Source organism: Pipra filicauda, unplaced genomic scaffold (genome assembly GCF_003945595.2).
Source record: "Pipra filicauda isolate LSUMZ 115617 unplaced genomic scaffold, ASM394559v2 scaffold9_size5747161_pilon, whole genome shotgun sequence".
NCBI lineage: Eukaryota > Metazoa > Chordata > Aves > Passeriformes > Pipridae > Pipra > Pipra filicauda.
The window spans coordinates 466,257-488,969 of record NW_024105198.1 but is presented as its reverse complement, the minus strand read 5'-3'; the positions used below and the strand labels follow the sequence as shown (position 1 = coordinate 488,969).

At 41.4% G+C, this 22,713-nt stretch overlaps 1 protein-coding gene across 4 annotated transcripts in view; it reads left to right on the top strand.

Annotated features, from left to right (window-relative positions):
- Positions 1 to 22,713, top strand: part of HTR2C (5-hydroxytryptamine receptor 2C) — a 204,571-nt gene that overhangs the window by 153,717 nt on the left and 28,141 nt on the right. For 3 of the 4 annotated variants that reach the window (XM_027721884.2, XM_039378138.1, XM_027721883.2), the window contains one exon: positions 15,612 to 16,254. In XM_027721884.2, the coding sequence (XP_027577685.1) occupies positions 15,870 to 16,254 (385 nt within the window). In that variant the 5' untranslated portion in view covers positions 15,612 to 15,869. Of the gene's footprint in view, positions 1 to 10,512; positions 10,653 to 15,611; positions 16,255 to 22,713 lie in introns of those variants that run through there. The other variant, XM_027721888.2, reaches the window with a different exon arrangement.

Here is a 22,713-nt window from a genome sequence, read left to right as displayed (position 1 = left end):
CAAGACTTATTGGTCACCATCATATCAAAAACTTGCTTGTTATAGGAGAAATTTGCACTGATCTGGTTCATCCCAGAGGCTGACTTGCCACAGCTGTGGCTTAAGCAGACTGTAAGACCCACTTACATGGTGCTGGAATGGGGTAAAATACCACAGCTTGCTCACAATGCAATGTACAGGAGCATCAGGGCCTCATTCCCTGCTGCCTGGCAGGGATGTGCCTAAGGTTTGACACATCTGACATGTGGGAGCTGGAGTGTGGGTTTGGTTTGGGGAAGAGCAGTGTTCTGGAACCCTGCAAATTGAAATGCTAGCTTTGGGGAATGACAGTGTGTTATTGTGGAGACACCTTCAAACAAGGTTGTAGTGGAAGGACGGGGTCAAGAATAAAGCTTGAACCCTGTCCTTAAATTTTAACTGTTCTTCTTAAGAATGTCTCACTGAAGTTGTTGAGTGCAAAGTCACTGGCCTTGAGAAACTTTTAGAACCATGAGTCAAGTGCCCAAGATCAGAAAATTGGGAAGATAATATACTCTGCTTTTATATATATGCTTTGCTTTTTGTTTCTGAAGCCTTTAGGAGATGTGTTTTTCATGTTTTGTCTGCAGCCCTGAGACCTTCTGTCTCAAAGGGCTGGGAATTGAAAACCCGAGAAACAAGACACTAAAGGACTTGTGAGGAAAACCTGTGGCAGTTTGCAATACTAGGCTAGTTTCACTTTTCCCAAAGTAATATGAAAGCAGGGATTGGAGTAACTCATGCTGCTGTTAGCTCTCATAACTACTCTGTGCTTTGGCAGCTTAAAAGAGAGGAAGTAAAAAGAATTCGATATTAAATAGTAGCAAGTGGGAACACAAAGCATTTTAACATGCTTATCAGAATTCTTTATAATGTTTAAAAAATAAATTTATGATTGAAATTCAGCCTTGCCCTGTATTTTAGCCATTCATCTAAAAACAGCTCATTCTGCTTTTTTCCTGTTGAGTGTTGAGATTCAGACCTGTGAGAAGCTATCTCTGTTTCTGTCCTGGGAGCAAGGAGCATGGAGCATTTGGCTTTGATGTGAACTCTTGTTTTTCCTCTGTCTTTTTTCATGTGTTTTTAAATATGTGTATTGTTTTAACGAGCAAACCACCAAAATAGCTCTAGTTCTCGAGAAGTAAGGCCTGTTCTTCTGCCCTCCCCATCACACTCCTGGCTGTTGTCGCTGGAGCCTCTCAGCTCTTCTGGAGCTGGGTGAGAAGTGACCCTCTCTGTGAGCTGTCCAGCAAGGCCATGGCAGCAGCAGAACTGTCTGTGCTGAGTAGGCTCTGAGAAAGAAGTGCAGCACCCCTCGTTTCTGAATGAATTGGGTGCTCTGATGCAGAGCTGGGTCTCGTGTTTCTCTGTGCTGCACCACAAGGCTCGTGTCTTTGGCAGAATAAAGCCCTTCTACGTCCAAATGACTACAATAGTGCTTCTATCTGGAAAGCACAAACTATTATGTACTTCGGTCTTCTGAATGAATTTAATGGTGTAGAAGCATCAAATAGAAAACCTTTTGTTTGGTATTGTTATGTCTTATGAATCCTCAATGAAGTTATAATCTCTTAGTTTTGGTGGTTGTTTTTTTCTGCTTTCCTCCTCGATTCTGTGCTTGAACAGTGTCTGCCCTCCCACTCAGCTTTGGTGGTGAAGTAGAGGCAGGAGTAGGCTCATGTTTACTTTCAGAGCTCTTCTCTGGCCAGGGCAGAGTTGCCTGCTGGTTTTGTGAGGCTCAGGTCCCTGCATTTGGTGAAATTACTGTGCCTTGGGTCAGTGTATGGAATAGTAATAATACTTGCACCATCTCTTCATCCTCAGCAAATATGAGGTCTCACAACTTGGTGGTAATGAAAGAGCTTTAAGACAATGTGCCTTGCTTTGCACTTGCATTTGGCTCAAAGAGGGTCCTCTTTGTGTTGCATGTTTATTTTTGATTGATACAAACTACTGCAAGAGGATTTCTTGGGTTGCTTCTGCTGTGTGTAGGTGACTTTCTCCATCGTAGGTGTTCCAGAGATGTTTGGTTTCTAACATTTTCCATCTCAACGGCTCTTGCAGCTGCACATAAAACACTGAGACTTCAGCTGGGTTCAAAATCCTTGGGTTTGCTCAGGAGCTGTAAACTGATATTTCTACACATTGTGTTTATTGACAGCTGGCTGCTGGATCCATCCCTGAGGTTCCTAACAACTTATAAGGTGAACTTAAAAGCTCACCACTTTGGTGAACGTGTCTTCATTCAGTCCTCCTTTCTGATGCCATATTGCTGATGGGCATTCCCAGGTGTGTGTTTTGGTGGCCTTGGGCTGGAATAGTGCTCAAGTGTCTGTTTTGCCAGATCTTGCTTTCTTTGAAGCTCTTGTGCAGTGTTCTGCAGTAGCACATCACCACTAGCACAGGTTCTGCTATCCCCCGCTTACTGATGATGCTCTTGCCCAAAGGGGTTTTCCATCACAGAACATCATCCTGTTCTGTGTCAGTACCTGTACTGAACTCCTTGTTTTTTCTGACACTTTAGATTTGCAGAACAAAGTGCTTGAGTAAGGTTTTTTTTTTTTAATGACACTGAGAGGTCTGTTATACTTTGGAGCAGAACATAAAACCTAATTCTGCCTAGGGCAATCCCCATGGAAACTCTAACACTTGAAATCTGGCTTGGGTCATGCTGGACACAGGAATTTTCCCTCAGTAGGGTTCAGAAGTTCTCTTAGCCCTGTGTTATGGGCTTCTGCATCCTGCTTTCCTCAGCCTTATGTAAGGGGCACAAGTGTGAATTTGTTCTTACTTTCGGGAGTTCCTGAGACAGTTCACTAAAGGGCCTGTAAGCTGCAGTCAGAAGTTCAAAACCATACAGCTCACAGATCAGCCAAATGACTGGTCCAGTGGCTCTTTCCCCAAATTATTAAGGAGACAGCAAGCAGTGGTGGCAGCAGGGAGCTGTGCCATGTCCCCTTGACTGAAGGGCACAATTTCAGCCCCACAGGCTGATCCCACCAGCAAGGTGCTGTGACTCAGTGTGCTCTTGTTGACCCACGTGGGTGAAGGTGATTTCAGCCTCACTGAGTACTCTATTTCTAATTGCTATTTGGGATGCTTTAGCTTAATAAAACCGAGAACTGAAAAATGTGTTTGCCCTCTGTATGCAAATCTTCCTCGAGGGTCAGATGTGTGTGAGAGGAAAACAATGCCAGTGTAATTTTGGAATTACATGGTGATATTTGTTAGCTCACATGTACGTGGAAGTCTATTACTGCATGTTAATTAATGGAAGTAACATAATAGTTTCATTTTTAGAGTACTGCTATTTAGCAAAACGTGTTTGCAGTGGTTATGCTGCCTGGTGAAAAGCTGCTTAAAATATTGTTACCTGGCCTGATACTGCTTGTCTTTAAATATTCCATTGATTGTTGCTTTGTATTGGAGGTGGGTTTAGAGGTGTGTTATTGCACAAATAGACCCAAGCCCCACTTCTGCAACTGTTCCAAGTGCAAGTCTGATGACACAGGGGACAAGATCTCCCTTCAGCTGGGATGTGCAGGAGATATGGCCAAACCAAATGGGAATGATACAGGAATCGGGACACTGGGCTTTTGCTTCTTGGCTTTCCTGTTGCTAATAGGTCAACATGCCAGCATAATTAATTGATCCAGCCTGCAGAGAAGTTGTATCTACTTGTCACAATGCATGTGTGCATTGGGAATCCCAAACTCCCATTAATGGAGCAGGAGTGCCAGGCTGGTGCAGCACTGACAGAGCTGATTCCCAGCTGACACAGCCTGGCTATGATTGTGTCACCCTCATCCCCACACTGTCCAGCAAGGTAATTAATGGGCCTTGTGTCCAAAGAGATGTCTCTGACACTGACTCCCTGACTCCCCAACCTCATTTGATGTCTCAGTGCAGAGCTTGCTGTGTGCTGTACTTGTACGTGTGAGCTAAAGCAATTTCTGCCTCAAACTGTTGGAGTGTTTGAACTTTTTCTCTGGCAAGAGGGAGACACACTCCTTGCTCAAAGACTTCAGATGTTGCTTCCAAATGTACTTTTGCTGGACTCACTGAACACTGCACTCAGTGGCAAAGCTCTCATTCCCTTATAATCATTGGTACCAGCACCCAAATTATTTTAGTTTGTGGTGATACTGAAGTTGTTAGAAATCAGAAGACCTCTCATTTCTGATGGAGTGTTTCCCTCCTGTGAAGGGCCTGTTGTTACCAGAGGAACAGATGTGTTTCTCTTTCAAACATACTTTGCCTGTGTGTGTGTTTTTGCGTGTGTTGTTTTTCTGCACTTGACAATTGGCTGTTTGTTACTTCCTTAACTCTGAGCTGTTTGCAGAGATATTACCTTGCTGACAAAGTGAAAGCAATTTAGTAATCGCTTGCAAGAGAAAATTGACTCCATTAGAGTTCAGCTGTCTTTGTTTCAGCCATTAAAATGCAGACACTGACTGATTCATATATGAATTGCTTTGATAGTTTTATTATTTTTCCTCAGTTGAGTTGAATAAAAGTGTATTTGATGACCTCCTTTTGATACACTTGTGCTGTTGTGACCTGTGGAAGCAGAGCCTGGTCTCCTGTCACCCATTGCTTACATGGGGACAGCTCTCCTTGGGTCTCTGACCACACAACACAGCAGTCATCCACAGCCTGTCTGGAAAACACTGCTGATGCACCTGAGGAATTTCACCCAAAATTTTAGATAAATGTAGGAATAACAGTCCTTTAAAAAAGGAAACGGCTGCTTTGGATCCGGTTCGAGTGATGTCACTTCTAAATACAAGTTTTCCTTCATACACTGTCACTGAGACTGGAGGTTGTCTTCACATCTCTCTGTTAGTCTTTAGCCTTAGTATCTTCTCTGTTGTGATGTTCCTGGTTGTGTCTACAGCTTCTCACCTGTTTTCATTTTATTTGCTGTGGTCCTAACCCTTTTGTTAAATGCAACCAAGCGTCTGCCTGCTCTTTGCAGCACCTTGGGACTGCCTCCCTGGCTGCAGGTCCAGCGTGCCTCAGTTGTGACAGAATCTGAATGGCACAGAAATCCTTATTTCGTGTGTACGCCCGTAAAGAGAAGCAGGTTAATCCGAATCATGTCAGCTTTGAGAGACCTCCTTTGCCTTTCATGTCATGCTGCAAAGCGAAGTATTTTCCATTATGTTTTGTCTCCTTCCTTTCATTTTTCCTGACTCACATATTGATGTCATAGATGACAGTTTGTGTCAATGCAATTTGCTCCCATGGAAATGACTCCCGCGCAGCGCGCGCGTGGCATCCGACTCCTCACTCCGCTGCTTACATAATTTGGGAGCTGTCAGAGCTCTACCCCAACATTGCCCATCTGTCTATTCTCTCAAAGTTAATGAGCCTTTTTTCTTCTTGCCTCAGGCATATTACGCACCCTGATTTATTCGTAGATGATGTCTATTAAAATTGTCAAATGCTTTGAAAATTAAATTATCTCTCTAAATAAAGAGCCTACTTCTAATCTCGCTGAAGATGTTTCAACACAATTGGCCTGTTTTCTGGTACAAATCAACAGTGACTATGCTGAGCTCTGTCTGACCCCCCAGGCAATTGGGCTTTCTTATTTAATTGAAAATACTTGTGATTTACTATAGTGTAAGATCTTAGAATATGTCCCTGGCTTAGTCTGGGAACAGCATCACAATGCAGAATTTATCAGGATGAAGACATCCAGGTTAAAGTGACCTCTTATGGCATGAAACAGTCAACATGGGTTGGGGGGTGTATTTGTTTGCTTTTAAAGCAATGGAGCACAAAGGAATCTCTTGTGTGTATACATATATATATATATATATATATATATATGTAGCTTAGATTGTATTTGTCCTTTTCATGTCCCACTTGTCCTTATGTATGGCTCATATGCTGAAGTAATTATCTTTGTTTCCAACTGATAAACTCATATTTTACAGCCAAATTCTTTTTAGCTATTTGCGGTTTGTACTATCATATTTCATTGTTATTTGATTAGTTCATTCCTCAGTCATTCAGATTTTCCTGTGTTATGTTCCAACCTTTCCCGAGGTGGGTGTTGCATCCTGGTCTTGAATCATTAATACATTTAATTCCCAAAGTAAATGTTTGGATTAGGCAACATAAAAAAAAAAAAAAATCAGTGAAATTACTATAAAGATCAAATCTTTCCAACCTCAACAAGCACCTTGCTTCCAGCCCAGGGTTTGTTTTTTCAGCCTAATCCATTTTCATTTCCTTTGCAGCCAATACCAGGGCAGTCTCACAATTGCTCTGTTCGTCTTGTTCTCTGGAGTTTACCTAATAACTTCCCTGGTGACACCATATCAAATGGTTTAATGGAGTGTGAGTAAGTTAGAAACATTGCTTCTTCCCCCCTTCCCCCCCCAAGAATGGGGTGTTACAGAACAAACAAACAAAATCCCGTGGCACCAAGTTACAGTGTCCATGTGGGAAACTCACATTGCCTTTTATGGTACTTTCCGTGCATTTTTGTGTTTTAAATTTTCCTTTTAAATCTGTTCTGAAATTTTGCCTGGTTGAGGTCAAACTAAAAGGTTTATAATTGTGTGGATCATTTTTTACCTTTAAATGCAGGCATCACACAGAACAGTTGTTTTAATTGTTTCGATTTGATGTTCTTTGTCCTTTTTCTCTCCTTTTTTTTTTAATATCTGTTGTTAAGAGGTTTCTTTTCTACCTACTTTTGTAATTAGGGTTTCCATTAGTGCAGATTTACCAAAATATCCAATTGTGATATATTTAGATGGGAAAAGTGTTGACTTTTTGAATTTATACTGTCAGTCACCCCCTTTCAGGTCCATATGGATCAGTCTTCCAAGGGAAAAAAAAAGATGAAGAAAAAAGTTAAAACACCCCTTTCCTATGAATGGCTGCATTTTCTATGTAATTATTATATCAACTGTTACTATGTGTGAGAGATATAAGTTAATTAACACATTAATATTTCAATAATCCCTCCCCTGACACTGTAGAGGTATGTGACAACACATACTTAATTAAACTATTACAGTAAAACCCATGAGCTGTTTGTCAATTCATTAGGGACACTTTTTATTATGCTTTGACCTTAATTTTGCTTTTCCCTGGCTTATCTGATTCTGTGATTCATCTTTTTTTTTTTTTTTAAGACAGTCATCAATGACAACAGCAGGGGCACTTAGGAATATTAATAGCTCACCACCACAGTAGGGAGGAGGCCTCTGTTAAACTCTTTGAGCTTTGAATTAGAGAGTTTTGAAGGTTGAGGTGCTCATTGGAAAAACTGATTTAAGGGAGAAGCTATTTCAGCCACGTGAGATCCTTGGTGAGCAGCCACGTCCTGGTGATGGACCACAATGGGTGAAAAACTGCCTGAGCTCAGGGTCCACACGCAAAGCAAAGGGGGATGATCTCCCTGGATCATGTGTGGCATGTGGTGCAGGGTGTGTTCCATGTTACTGCATAATAAATCTCAGTTTATTTGTTAGAAAATGAGTGATCCGAGGGCGTGACTTCAGACGGCACGCAGAGCTGGAATGAGCAAAATGCTAAACATCACATGATTTCTTGCTTGATCAAGGAATTTGACTTATTTAGTAATAGATGAGTCACCACTGTTCCCCCAAAACATGGGCACATGTGTTTTGTGTAATGGTGTGTGTACATTATGCTGTGACTCATGATCCAGGCTGGTGAATACCCGTGTTCTTCCTTTCCAGACTGACTGCTGCTCTATATTACTATTGTAAATCAAACCCATTATTACTGTATGTTAGATTTCCCCTAAAACATAAATTGAAAATAAATCACTTCATGATTATTTTTTATTTAGATGTATGTGTGTATTTAGGTGTGTTTTCCTGTGGTTGCACACGTACTGGTAACAAATGCCACAAATATGGTAAGTTAAAATTATGAAGAAATTCAACCACACCTGGGATAGAGCACTGTGGTGCAAAACCTGCTGAAAATCTTCTGGTTTTTAAATAGGCCTAGCTTTAAAACTTGCAAAAAAGTTAGCTGCAGAAAGCCAGACTAGTGTTTTTGTTGTTTTGTTTTATTATGTTTTATTTTGTATGCAAACATTGCAAGGGCTCACTTCCAGACCTTAATGATGTAAACAAAGAGCTGTCATGCAAAACATTTGAGAGAAGAGGAAAAATTGGGTTTCTAATGAGTAAGTTTAATACTAGTTTACTGCAACAACCCTCAAAAGCTGAAGGTACCATACAAGATTTTTGCTCTGATGTTACATTTGATGTTTACCACATTGTACAGCTGAATTAAAAAGGGACTGAGGGAATGTCACTGCAGTGGTGGCAGAAGGCAGGTCCTTACAGCCACAAAACCTACATTGGGAGATTGTACTTTCAAATCTCCAAGTGCCAGGGGGTAAACACACAGGGAGTAAATACAGAGTGAAAACTGTTGCATTAAGAGTATAAAAGTTTGGCAGGAGGTAAATTCCCCTGGTGTTCCAGTTGGTCCTCAGAAATTAGAGGCAAGGCCTAATTTCTGGTTGTAGCCAATTCAGGCTGTAAGTCTGTTCAAGCTCAGTAAGAACTTTCATGGCACAGCTGCACAAATAGTGCAGTTACCAATCCAGGACGGTGGGAATGATTCAGTGAGGACTTTGCACCATCCAGGTTCATGGATAGTGTGGTTTACTGAAGCAACAGGAAAGCAGCATCAGGATTGCTGTGAGAAATGCACTAACTACAGAGAGTTAATATGTGTTGTGACAGAAAGTATAGTAACACATTTATTATATAAATAAATGAACGTTGCCAGGTCTGCTCCAATGCAGTTGGAGTTCATATGAATGCTCATATGAAGGTGTCCCTTCAGGAGAGGAGATACAGTCACTTGACTGATCCTGAGCAAGCAGAGGTGTTTTATTTTCCTTCTTTATTTTCCTTCTCTTCTCTTTATTTGTCTCAAAATTCCCCTTCTTTTATGCAATAATTTTTGTCCCTTCCCAAAAGGGTGGAACTATCACATGTGATAGGTGGGGTTTGGTGACTGATCATACCTGTAATGTACGTCCTCTCTTCTCATCATTTGCATTCCTAGGGGTGTGAAAGTGAATATGCAGATAGGACTTAATGAGGGTCGTGGTTACTTTCGGTCAGAATTTATAGTTGACACAAGAAGCAGAATAAACACTTTGGTCCTCTTCCATCAGCTGAAGTGGCAGTGAAGGCTGTCTGACCTTCATCACGGGGTCTTTGGGTGCATCCTTATCTCCTTAACAAACCAGATTCATAGCAAGGCTTGTTATGCACTGTGAAGGGGGAGTGAGGACAATCACTGGTACAGAAATGAGGTGCTGCTTCACCCCAGACACCGTTCCATCCTTAGCCGATGCCCATAGTGAGATGTCTTTTTAATACTGTAATTGAATGTTTTTGGTTATTTATCAATAAGGATGAAGCAAAATCCAAATTTTAATTCACTATTAACTGGGCGTACAGTGACAGGTAAATATTGCAAACACAATAATAATAATACAAATAATAACACAAAAATACACCTGCCATGAGACTGAGGGATGCTCAGCTGGTCTTTTTGAGCGGGTGAATTTCAGCCACTGGGTACGTGTGTATTAATTGAAAAAAAAAAAACTAAACAAAAAAATCAGAGAGGCAGTTTGGAATTATATCTACCCATAGAAGATATGAACACCTAGGGTGTAATCATTCCCAGAAGTTAGGACAGTATGTGATGAGATTCAGATTTATTCTGTTGGGGATTTCTGAGCCAAGAGAGCAAGTTTATCATTGGAGGGAGTGGCAGAGTATCTACATCTTCTTGTGAGGTTCTCAGGTGCTCTTCCACAAAGGGGAAATAAAAAGGATGCTAGTCTTACTGCCAGAAGGTAGATTAAGATCTCTCTGTGTGCTTGTATTGCCTTGAAATGTCTGGAAAAGAAATTAATGCCTTTCTGACTCGGGATGAGGGAAGATACAGAGAGGGAAATTGATGCTATTTGGTTTTTGGACAGAATGGTAGTGATTCATGATTATGACTCTACAAAATATCAATACTTGAGCTTGTGTCTGCAAAAATCCATTTTCTTCTTGCTGTGAAAAAAAATGAAATATTCTTTTTTAGTTTGCGAGTAATTAAATAGTTATTTTCTGTGTAGGAAATAAAAAATAGGTGGAAAACTGCATTTGGGGAGGTTTCCCTAAGGTTTTATTAAGTGCTTTTTACGCTGATTTATCCCCAATACCTATTGGGCAAACTTCCAGAAGTTCTTGGAAAACTGAAAACCAAGTATCAAATTCTTCCTTGGAAGGAAAGTCCCTAAACAAAGTGCTAATAGCATGTTCCCAGGTTCAAGGGGTGGCTCAGGAAAATATTTAGATTGGGCATAACCACTTCTCTGGACTGCAGTAAACTTAGAAGCTGGTATCTGCAGAATAACCATTAAGTTTTGATTTTTCTTTTCCCCCTGCAGTGGCTGGGAAGGTGTGCCTCTGTTTTGACAGAGTAAACACTACTTTCAAAAGACAGGAAGATTTCCTGATGCTATCAAGTGACTAAAATGAATTGGTGCTTTCCAAAATTGCCACTTCTCAGAATATTCTTGAACTATAGGTGGCCTCAGGAGGTGGTCAAAGGTGAGGATTTTTCACTGGTGTGTGCATCTCTCTGGTGTGACAGGACTGTGTTTTGGTGTAGACCCACATCAGGCAGGCTGGGGTCCTCACAGGTGTGTTTTCCCATCTGGGCATGCAGATTTATTTCTGGCCTCAGGGAAACCAAAGGGGAGAGGATGTGCTGGTCTTATCCTGCACATGAGCAATAGGGACAAACACAGGGGGTGTATCCAGGGACAGGAGCTCGAAAGCACCCCCAGGCTGGACAGCTTTGCTCATTAGCACATTTCTGATCCAGTTATAGAATGATTTAAGCTGGAAGGGACCTCTTGGAGGTCCCTAGTCCAACCCCGTGCTCGAGGCAGAACTAACTTCAAAGTTAGATGGGGTGTTTGGGAGCAATCCCCAGCTGTGTTTTGAGCATCTCCAAGGATGGAGATCCTGCAGTCTCTCCATGACCCACTTCCCTTGTCTGACCCTTCCCACTGTGACTCCTTTTATCTGTTTTCTTCCTGTTTTATACATGATTTCCTTAGATCTATCACTGTGACAATTGCTTCTTGTTTTGCCGTGCAGCTTCTGGAAGAGTCTCCCTGTCTCCTCTGTAAGCACTGGCAGGGAGCTGTATGCAAACACATCCCTGTTCAACTGTTTTTCTCTGGGCTGAACCAAACCCAGTATTTAATGTGCTTCAGTCCAAATCACCTTGGTCATCTCCGTTGGACTTGCTCCATTCTCACACACTGTTTAAAAATAGAACTGCACAGAAATAGGGATGTTTCTTAGTACTGCTAAAAAAAACCTGCCTAAAATACAGAATTCTGTACATAGAAAAATATGATTTTATTCAATCACTAAAATGAAAAGGCTCCTTGCAAGTTTGCCATGAAAAGATGTATTTTAAAGCAACCTTCTGTTCCAAAGAAAAATGGAAATGAATTTGGCAATGGATTCCACAAATAAATTAGTAAAGATGCAAATAGCAAGAAAAGTAGAGTTTTGAGTGAAGAATGAAACCTTAAATCTGCCTTCTTGAGCCTAAACCCTGTATCCTATTATATAATTTAAAATTATTTGCCATTTTGAAAAGGCCTTCATGGAGCTATAAAAATTTATGTCAGCTGACTGTCTGGCTCGGAGAGTTGCGAACTATCTGCAACTGTTTTCCTGACAAAAATTGCAGTACTTGCAGTTCAGTTTAGTCACCTTCAGATTTATTTTTTCCCTGATGGAGGTCTACCATCAAAGCCAAGGCTGAAGGAAAAACTTTTCCTTTAAAACTGTTTGATCTCTAACAACTTGTTGGCTTTCGTCTGCTTATTGATGAGGTGTGAGTGCGACTTGGAGAACTGGATATTGCCAATAGTTTGGGAGGGAAAAAAATAGCTCTTGGATGTGGCCTTTGTAGCTTTGATGCCATTGGATGTTGCTTGTTTTTCTTGTGGGGAAGGAATTGCTGAAAGTCATCGCTTTTGATCATTAAGTACTTTGGGGGTTGGTTTTTGTTTTTTTTTTACAGCAAGACTTACCATGAATTAATGAATCATTCTCAGTCCGTCTGAGACTCAGGATCTTTTTTGTGGTCTAACCTGAAAATCCTTGCTTTCTTACCCAGTTTCAAATGCACCTTGTTAACATACAGGGTGTGAGTCCCAGAGATTTATTAAATGGTTTCCAGGAGCTCTGCAGCCTGTCCAGGAGAGGCAGGATCCTGGCTGGGGAACCTCTTGAGTTCTCAGCAGGCAGCTGATTTTCTCCAGGAAAAAATGTCCTGAGTTTTGAAGGGTAAAACAACTAAAGATGAATGCATTTAATTCAGAGGAAAAAATAATTGTGTTTATTCCAAGAAAGCTTTGGTTTTTTTCTGTTTAGCAAGTGTAATGGTGGTAAACACACACAAAGGCATGTGACCCCTTCCCTCAGGGTCCCACCAGTACAGACTGATGAACCATTGCAGCTTTTGTTTCCCTTTGCCTTAACCCCCTGGAATACCTGAAAACTTCAGCATACCAAACTCTGATTTAAATAATTCATGTGTTTATTGATAAACAAAAATGTTTTTCTACCTTCAGTTTATTTTAAACTGTGCTTAAAGACTGAAGGAGAAGAATGTGCTGAAAGAATTCATTACGCTGCTCTATCAAAAAGCAAGAGTGGAATAGAAAAGAACTTGGTTTTGCTGAATGTTTAAATTATAATTTTAAGGACTGTCAGTAGTAGATTGAACTGGAATTGATGACTGACCACAAAATTCAGTATGTGTGCTTTGAAGTTAGCTATTGGAAAAAAATCTCTGATGGGCACATGTTTTAATTTAAAATTATGGAGATAGTTCTCAAATAAATGCAGAATTCATGAATAAAATGTGAATTATTTTTCTGGTACAGTGATGTGCTTAGAAGACTGTAGCTGAAGGAATAAGTCATAAAGTTTTCCCTTGTGGAGACTGGGAGATGCAGTGAAAAAGAAAACTGATGACTTCAAGCCAGGATCTGTGTAAGATAATAACAAAAGTATTAGCAAAGCAGTAGGACAGTTAATTCTGAGGGTGGAGCCCAGTCTTGAGCATTGCTGTAGTCAAATTCGCACATATGATTTTTCAAAATGAATATGCAAAATGCAAGAGAGAATAACCATTTCAGAATTCAGTCCTGAGCAGTTGTAAAAATAGACACTTTTAAAAATAGGCACTTTTAATTCAAAAACCTTATCTTGCAGTTGGTGTTGTGTTGGTTTTTTTGTTTTGTTTTGTTTTGGTTTTTTTTGTTTGTTTGTTTGTTTTTTGTTTGGTTTGGTTTGTTTTTTTTTGTGGTGTGGTTTTGTGGGGGGGGTTGTTTATTTGTTTGTTTTTATGATTTAGAGTTAAGGCATGCCCTGCCTTTGTTCCTTTGGCAGCCCCAGCTGGCCTGTGCCAGGAGCATCAAGCTCATCCACATCTCTGGTAAGAGCTGAGGTAGCATCACCTTCTCAGGTGATGCTGAGCTCCTGGAAGTCTGGAGCTCAGCAGGAGCTCAGACCTGGGAAAGAAGTAAGACCAAGACTGGGCATCCTGCTGTCTGACTGTGCCCTCATGTTTGGGCATGACATTTCTGTCTTGTCAAAGAGGGCTCGAGAGTCACGGAGCCACAGGGAGCTTTAGAAGACCCAGAAATTCCCTCTGGCTCTAATGGAGGTGTCCTGCACAGCAAAGCTCAAGTGCCAGAAAGCTGCCTGGTGTCTCCTTCACTGTGGAAAGGTGATTTGGAAAAATTGCCATCACAGCTTTAAAGTAAAAGCTATCTTCTGGGAAAAATACTCTAAAGTATTTAGAAACTTTCTAGAGACTTTTTTTTTTCTGAGACCAGCTAAGTTGGAAAAAATAAATGGTCCACTGACCACTTGCTAATTCATCTGCAATGTGCAGCTGCAAAATTACTTTTTGTGCCCATAGTGCAAAACTTCTTCCTAAATATGAGGTTTAGAGACCCTCTGGGACTAATTAACCATAATGCAGAAGCAAATCTGGGTTCATTGTATGCACTGCTCATTTAAGAAATGTTTTTGTGCACAAAGCCCATTAGCAAGTTTCCAAAACCTTCATGAATGTTAAACATTTTATTATAGGACTCTGAGCACTTCTTACATTACATAAAACCTAATGTAATCCCATGAATTACTTTCAGCTTTTGATCCTGGATAGCAAATTGCTGTGTCACATGTGTGCCACATTGCATTCAACAGCTAAAATCAGGCTTTTATTTAGTAATTTATTTAACAGTGATAGAAACTCTTTTCCTGTGGATTAAACATAAAGTTGAGGACATGCTTAAAATAAGTTGCATGCTATTGGTTTTATTCTACTTACCAGTTGGCTTCCATACATTGTTCTACTACACTGTGCTTTCCTTCTGTGATTTTAGCCCTGTGCTGCACATGGTTTTTAGGGTCTTGACTCCAATGCAGTGGAAATGCAAAGCAGAGCTGCTGTTTTTCATCAGTTGTACAGGATTGGCAGTCAAAAAGATTGAGTTTCTGAGGATGTGATTTAGCCAGGATTAGGAAAACATCCCCTTAGCTTCAGTGGGTTTAGGCACGTGCCTGAAGTCAAGGGTACCTTTAACTTGCCCAATTAGCTCTGTGCAGGAGGCTAAGGGGCTTCAGAGGCAGGATATTCTCTGGCCTGTGTTCTGTGAGCACTCAGGGGTTGTAATCAGACTTGCCCTCACTGTCAGAAATCATGTGAGATCCTCTGAGGAAGTCTGTCCTCCAGGTTGTGTGTGCTGAGGGTGTTGGCACCGCACGCACGTGCTGGGCAGCAGTCTTGGGCAGCAGGCTGGTGGGACTAGGCTTACTGAAATTACTGCTCAACTTTTATGAAAGTCTGTCCTTTCTTTTCTCTTAATGCTTTGTTGTCTGTTTGTTTCAGGGGATTTACAGCAAAGCACCACCTAATGTTGCCTAATACATGTTGCTTCCTGTCCACCATTCACACCCTGATAGAAACCAAACTATAGTATTTATTATTGTAGGAGAGTTAATCATTAACATCTGAGGTTTTTACCACACCTTCATTTTACCTCAGAATATGCAAAATATATACAATCCCCCCCATTTTCAGTAATGGAATACTCTGTGCTTGGCCATGGTATCTGGATTGGTTGGAATTTCATGCAATCACTATTTTACACAGCAGCAGAGTATCTGTGAAGTGGCTATCAATTGAAACATATTTTGCTCTTCAGACTCGCTTTCGCAGGTTTCACAAAACACTTAATTAGTGATAATCAGCTTTTAACCAGCCAGAGCACACTGATGTGATTCTCTCCCTCTCTGCCCCCCCCCAATTGTAGACGTAGTCTGTACCCTTCAGATAAATTACTTGCAGTCTGGAGAACATCCTAGTCAGCAGGAAGGGGAAGAATAAGAATGTCAGTTGCATGGGGGATACAGTTGTGTATGCTGTGATTTCAGTGAAGAATATCCTTTTTATTGACTTTTCAGAATGGTGAACTTGGAAACAAGCTGGAGATTGCAAAGTCTGCTTTCCCTCGAGGTTGCTGGTCAATGGTTGTCATCTACCACACCCAAGGAAACTAGAAGAGCTCCACGCTAACTTATGTAAGGTTTATTTCACTATGGGAGATCAAATGATTTTCTGGCTCAGGTTTTGTGATGTTCGGCATCTGCCTTGGACCTGCAATTTGGAAAAGGGCTCGTCTCTGAAGCACGGTTAAGAGACACAAAAACCAGTCCCAGACAATGAGCACTTTAAGTAGCACTGGAATATTGCTCAGCTTAACGACAGTGTCTGTCACACTGGATTTTAGTTTGCATGGTGGTCTGATGGCTTGGTCCTTAAGCAGCAATTTGACTCTGAATCAGAGTTTGCCCACATCTGATCCTCTCAACGCCTCTGAGAAGGGCGAAGTCTCTCGGATGTCCGTGAGGGAGAAGAATTGGCCAGCCCTCCTGATCTTGGTTGTCATCCTGCTGACCATTGGGGGGAACATATTGGTAATTATGGCTGTGTCCTTGGAGAAGAAGTTGCAGAATGCCACAAACTTCTTCCTGATGTCCTTGGCAGTGGCAGACATGCTGGTGGGTATCCTGGTCATGCCCGTGTCGCTCATTGCAGTCCTGTACGGTAAGTGGCTTCCCTCCTTGTTTGACTGTTTGGATTTCCAGGGAGTCCCCTGAGGCTGCAGCAACCTGTTGTGCCCTTTTGTGTTTTGTCTTTTTGTGATTTTTTTTCCTGTGCTTGTGGCTTGAGGTGTATCAGTGTGTACTTGGTCATGGGTCTGTGCTGAGGAGAATGAGGTTCATTCTCTGCTGGGAGCAGAGCTTGTTTTTGTGCTGCCAGGAGTGACCCACGAATTGGTGTTACACTGTGGGGTTTTTTATTGCTGAGGCCACCCAGAGAATCTGCGACAGGGAGTCAGCTTTTCACCGTCTGGTTGGACTGCCCCAAAATCATGCTGGGACACAAGAAAAGCTGAGGAACTTGTTCATGACTGACTCAGCACTAAGCCAGGTCAGAAACAGTCCTTGGGCTCCCACTGGGATCAATGGGATTTGAGCAATAATACAGTTAAGAAAGGAGGTTTGCGCTAGCAGATTTGGCATTCAAATAAAAGCCTGTACTCTTGGCCTTTGTACCTCAACTTGCCTTGTGCCTTGCAGAGGGTTATTTTGCCTCTATTTCCCTATCTCTACCCTGAGAATATGTTCTCTGTTTTAAAACCCTGAGAGGCCTGCTTGTCTAGGTCTAAGCATTTGTTTCTCCCTACCTTATTAGGGTTGGTGCGTTTGCAGTAAGTGGGGCATTGCTCCTGCACTCCAGTGAGGAATTAAAATATCAAACACATGAAACTTTCATCTGGCTGAGACTCCAAATCCATTTTTTACTTTTTTTGTGTGTGGTGCTGGGTCTCTCCTTCCCTGGATGTTACAAAGGGGTATTTCGTTCTCCTCTGTGTCTCTGATCATCATGTTTGTGTACTCATGTATCAATATTCTGTGTGTGTTTAATAGATAACAATTATTCATTTTTTAAAGTCTGTTTTCAAGTTTTCTTTGAAAAGTATTTTAATATTGATATTTCTTGGAAACAAATAATGTTGTTTACTTACAAATTTGATTAGAAATTGGCTTACTGTCCTATAAAGTAAAATGTAGTGATATTTATCTGACTTCTTTACTTGCCTAAATGATGAAGTCTGACAGAGATTAATTTCTAAAACACATTGATCAACCATATATCATTCCAAAACTTATATAACTTGTCTACAGTGAGTTAAATCAATACATGATTTAGGTGCAGATCTAGCCATAGAGATCTTATCCACAAAGCCTTTTATTTTGAACTGTCAGAATAGTTCCATCTCTAAATCTTGTGTGTATTACAACATATGTATTTTATTTTTAGCATTTTACTCCAGTTCCCTGGAGCTTGAAAGGCAGCATATAAATACTGAATTATGTGACTGACCTGCACTTGCATAAATTCTGTGTTACCCAGTGACTCTAAAAAGGTGAATTTATGGAAGTGGTCTTCTTACATACATACTTTCAAGGTCTTTGGAAACTAATAGAAATGGATTTTCTGTTCTGCCCTAGAAAATGATTACTTGAGGTTGTTAAAAGGTGTAAAGCATCCTGCATCTTTAGCAGGAAGGAAATATCATTTATTTGAAGAGGAATTGTAATTATCCCTCTTTTCTGCCAGAGCACCAGTATTAGCTGTTGATAGCCCAAACACTTCTCCACAGACAAACAATAATAAATAGATTTTTTGGCAAAAGTTGTAATTTCAGAACAGACATGGAAAAAGTGTGGAAATACTTTGAGAAATGAGGAGGCTGCTGGAGCAGTGCTGGGTGCTGGCACTGCTCCCTCGGGCTGGACCAAAGCAGGAATTATGCCTTCAGGCTTTGTCGGGGGAGGAGGAGAAGCTCCACTGGGGGAAAACTGAGCCTCTGAGGAGCTCGTGGTTTGATTTGAGTAGGACCCCTGTGCAACCACTTTTTTATATTATTTAAGCTACAAATCATGGATGTGAGCAGCCAGGACTGTTGCCACTCCAGCAGTAAGGGAAGAAGGCTGCCAGAAAGAGTAGACAAAGTCTGTACCCTCTCCCAGGTGATTATTTCCTTATTCATCCTGAAAAAACCCCACTTGGTTTGATACCCACAAGTTTATGTCCTGACTGGATATGTCTGAGAAAGGACCAAAGGAAAAAGACTGAGGTTGTGTCAATGGTATTGCTCCTCTTGAAATCCACCATTACGTGTGGATGCCCTTTTCTGAGCATCTAGAAAAATCATTAAGGATACAAGACTAACAGGCCACACCAACAACCTCAGCATGTGATGGTTCATGTAAACAAAAGATGTGAGCAAGAGCACAGAAGAAAAGCAGGTTAAACCCATCGCTCATCGCTACACATGGCTTGGACCAAACACAGCCGTGTCTTCCTCAGCTGCACATGGAGGCATCCAGTTTTTCAGAGTCCCATGGCTGTTTTTAGCTTTGGCAGGGGTGGGATGCAGGTATCTTATATATCATATTCAGCTTGGTGGTACCAGTTCTTTTGGCAACATGAGTCAGCAGCTGGAAAGGCTTTTGGCAGAGTCACAACGTGCTGTTATTACAACTGACAGCCTTTGGAGAGCCATCACTTATTCCTGAGTCTGTTTGATCTGGTGGCACCAAGTGGCATCTCTGCACTGCTGCACACACTGGTTTTGAGGACAATATCTGACCTCTTGTATAACGTGATATTCCTTGGCTTCATTTCCTCAGAGCCATAGTTTTTTTTAAAAAGTGGTTCTCCTTAGAGCAGCCTGCAAACACTCTGGAGGCCACAGTAGCCAGGAGGACTGTGGACTTTATCTTGCTTTCTAAGGGCTAGAGATCAGGAAATTCACACATGTACAATTGTAGGTTTTATGTTCTGTTTTACTTGGTAGTAGACGAACCACTGTCAGTGATTAAGGGGGAAAATATTCACACATCAGCAGAATTCTTGTGAGAGTACCTGGGGTTCATGGCCATGAACTGAGCAGGGAGAGTGTTACTTCTTGGAAATATAACTGTGAATGTTCAGTCGTTTTTACTCTGTATATTTTGCCCTGTGCATTCTACATAATTTGGCACTGGGCTGTTTCAAAGGCTGCCATGTGCTGTACTGAGAAAGGTATGCAGCACATCTCTTGTAGATTTGTAGAAGTCACTTCTAATTTATGTAATCAGAAAGGAACCTTAAAAATACACATAATGAAAAGAAGACTGATGAAGTTACTTTTAAGGTTCCACATCAGGTCTCTCAGCCCCAATGATAAATTCTAGTTTACAGAGTAGGTTCATTTTCTTACTTTTCAGCTAATAAGGTAAATGAAGTAGATTTCACTTCAAGCATAACGAGAAAATTGAACCGACACCCTCCACAACTACTTGTGGTTTTCTTAATTAAAAGAAGGAAAAGTCAAGTTGTAAGTTAGTTCAAGAATCTTATTATAAAGGGATGGCAGAATGCAGCATGCTGGATTTTTCACCTGTTAATCAGGGCTCTGATATATTTATCTATTAGTCTTTCTTAAGTGTCTTACACTAATCGATGAGTTGCATTTGACAACTTAGAACAGCATTTTTTCTGGCACATAGTTCCTAAAGAACTAGGCAAATTAGTATGCTAATTAATAAGCATGTACTGGGTAGAGTAAATGAGAAATGTACATAGAGTTTAATCTCAGTGGAGAAACATCTGATTAATTAAAAATACTGGTGTGATAGGGCATCAGGTATCTTACACATAATGGAGCTTCTGACAACAGATGGAGTCTCTCTGCTCAACCCTGAGCACTTTGGGACAAGCAGTGGTGGGTTTACATCATGTCTAGTGTTTATGGGCAGGAAAGAGAGGGCTGCTCTTTATCTACCAGGACCGGTGAAGGAACACAAGAGAATCTCATCAGCTGCTCTGAGTGGACATGACAGAAGATATTAAACCTTCTTGGTTGTAATGCAAAAGGTTCACAGCTGCCAACAAGTTGCCAGAGTGTAGCCAACAAGCGACCAATAGACCCATCTGTGACTCCAGGTGGAGGCTTCTCCCTTCCTTTGGGTTTCAGGCAGTGCTGTAACGCTGGGGGCTGACCCAGCTTCCAGGGAGGCTGGTGTTGGATGCAGCCCCAGCTACCAGAGAAGCTTTACATCCACATTATTGTTATTATTGATAATTACCTTCATTGTCATGTGGTGACAGAGATGTGCTGAGCACTTGGGCAGACTTGGATGTTTATTTCTCTGTAGAGGGGTGAAGCAGGGCAGTTTAGCCTTTGATATGACATTCAGATGTCTAGAAATGGTCAGGGATTTTAAAGCTCATGTCAAGGCATGGGCTTGGATGCATCTTGACTGCACCGAGTTCCAGATGGCCGTTGCATTACCTTCATAAATTATTGTTTATGCATGTTAGTTTTAAATGCATGATGTTTCTGCTTGTGCTAAGCAACCACTACATTTTATTATTCTGCTAGGGTGTAAGTGAATGGAAACTCTCACCCTGCTTGTACCATCTACATCATAAACTCAGAGATGGGATTTTTTTTTCCTCTCCAGCGGCATCTCATACCTGGGATGTGTGCAGTGAAATTTATATCCAACAGGATGCATTACTTTTTTATCTTTTTCCATCAGAAAAAAACCATAGGCTGCTACATTATGTGCTCGTCCAGCAACATTTATTCTCTTTTGAAGTCCCCACATCTTTCTTGTAACCTCAGCTAACCTGTGAAATCTAAAAACCTGCTACATCATTATTCACCCTCTTCCCAGGTTATTAAATACATAGAAGACTTTAGTTCAGATACTGAGGGTCCTGCTACTGAATTTTCTCCATGTGAACAACTGCCTGTTTACCTAATGTGACAAATGGGATTAAGTTGTGGTATATCTGTGTTGCTCTGGGAAAGAAAGCTCTGTATGGTGTGGCCTGAATCCATGTAACAGCTTCTCTTCTACTACCCAAGGTTTAAATTGTGCTTAGAGAGGAGGAGGGGAATACTAAATATCTTCTTGGATACTCTCTGTATCTCATTGAATACAGGACCCTGATGCAGCTAAATGTTAACTTGCAGGATTTTCTAGAGCCCCTGAAAATATTGCACCTTGTGATGATGCTCTGCTTGATCACATTTGGAAATAGCATTAGGATCCTACACAGCTTTGGCTTGCATTGGTGGAAAACTGATGTTTTCTGGTCAAGAGAAATGGGATTATTCTCATTGCTGGTGAAGTATTTTTACAGCATGTGGGATCCCAAGTCCCTGTTCTGCCAGCTTTATGATGATCTGTTGCACAAAAATTAAAAATTAAGCCAGTAAAACAGTAATCACTGGGGCATATCAGACTATATTTTAAGCCATAAGCTAGGACTTCTGTCTTGAAAATACCTTTTTAATATAAGTCTATTCTTGCAAAAATCAGAAAATTCTCATGCTTATTCTAAAGCTGAATGACAATGAGTTTCCAACTCTGTGACACTGCTGAGAAGCTCAAATTCTGTCCAGCACATCCAAACAGCAAAAAGCCATTCCAGGGCCGTGAAGCAGTGAGATCCACTCTGTGGTTTGCTGGAATGTGCCATGAACTGGGCAGCTCTGGAGCCTGTGGGGAACAGGAGCAGGTTTCTGTGGCACCTTCCTCCAAAGAAGAGGCTCAGTGTGTCCATCTGACAGCTCCCAGGATCTGACAGCTCCCATATGAGCTGCTCCCCATAACTTCTTGCCCATTACTTCAGCATTGCTCAGGTTCATTCACACGTAGCAAATCATTCCTTATTTCCAGGAGGAAAGCAGAGGACGCCTTGCCTTAGATCTCTCATCTTGCTTCCTGTACTGCTGAGCTCTGGATGACGTAACAAAGGGTTTGTTGTGCAAAGATAATTTTCAGCAGAGTAAATCAAGGCCAGCCTTCAGAGAGAGTGTGAATGGCACCTTGCTGACCTGCTGTGGGTAAGGCCTGGCAGTTTTGTGCCAGGTCCTTGTGACTCATTTGAGCTCAGCTATAATCCACACTGTGGAGCATTAGTTTATGGGACTCTGAAGGGCAATTTTTGCTGTCAGATACAGAGGCAGAACTGTTACTATTTAATTTTTTACCACCTGCCTCTTCTAATTTCTTTGCTCTGTGCCACCTATATATCATCCAGCTCTGCCTGTGGCTGGCTTCTTGGTGTAGGCAGAGGTATTCTTTATTGCCCTCACTGTGTTTGTTGCCATTGACAAGAGGATCTTGTCAATCTGCCAGCGTTAGGAGAAAACACGAGAGAACAATAAACATTTCACATTTGTAAACATGCTTTTTTTTTTTTTTGCTTCTCTAAACCCCTTGCAGTTAGACAACCAGCTCCTTTGCCTACTGTGGGTTAATGGAGCTTTTAGCTTGTGATCTGCCAGGGATGATGCTGCTGCCCATGGAGCTCAGGCTGCTCAGTCCAGCACAGATGAACACGGCACAAAACACTTCCAACAGCTTCTGTTTCTGGGAGCTTCCATCACGAGGGCTGCTCATGGAGAAGGTTGCATGGCTGTCAAAGCATTTA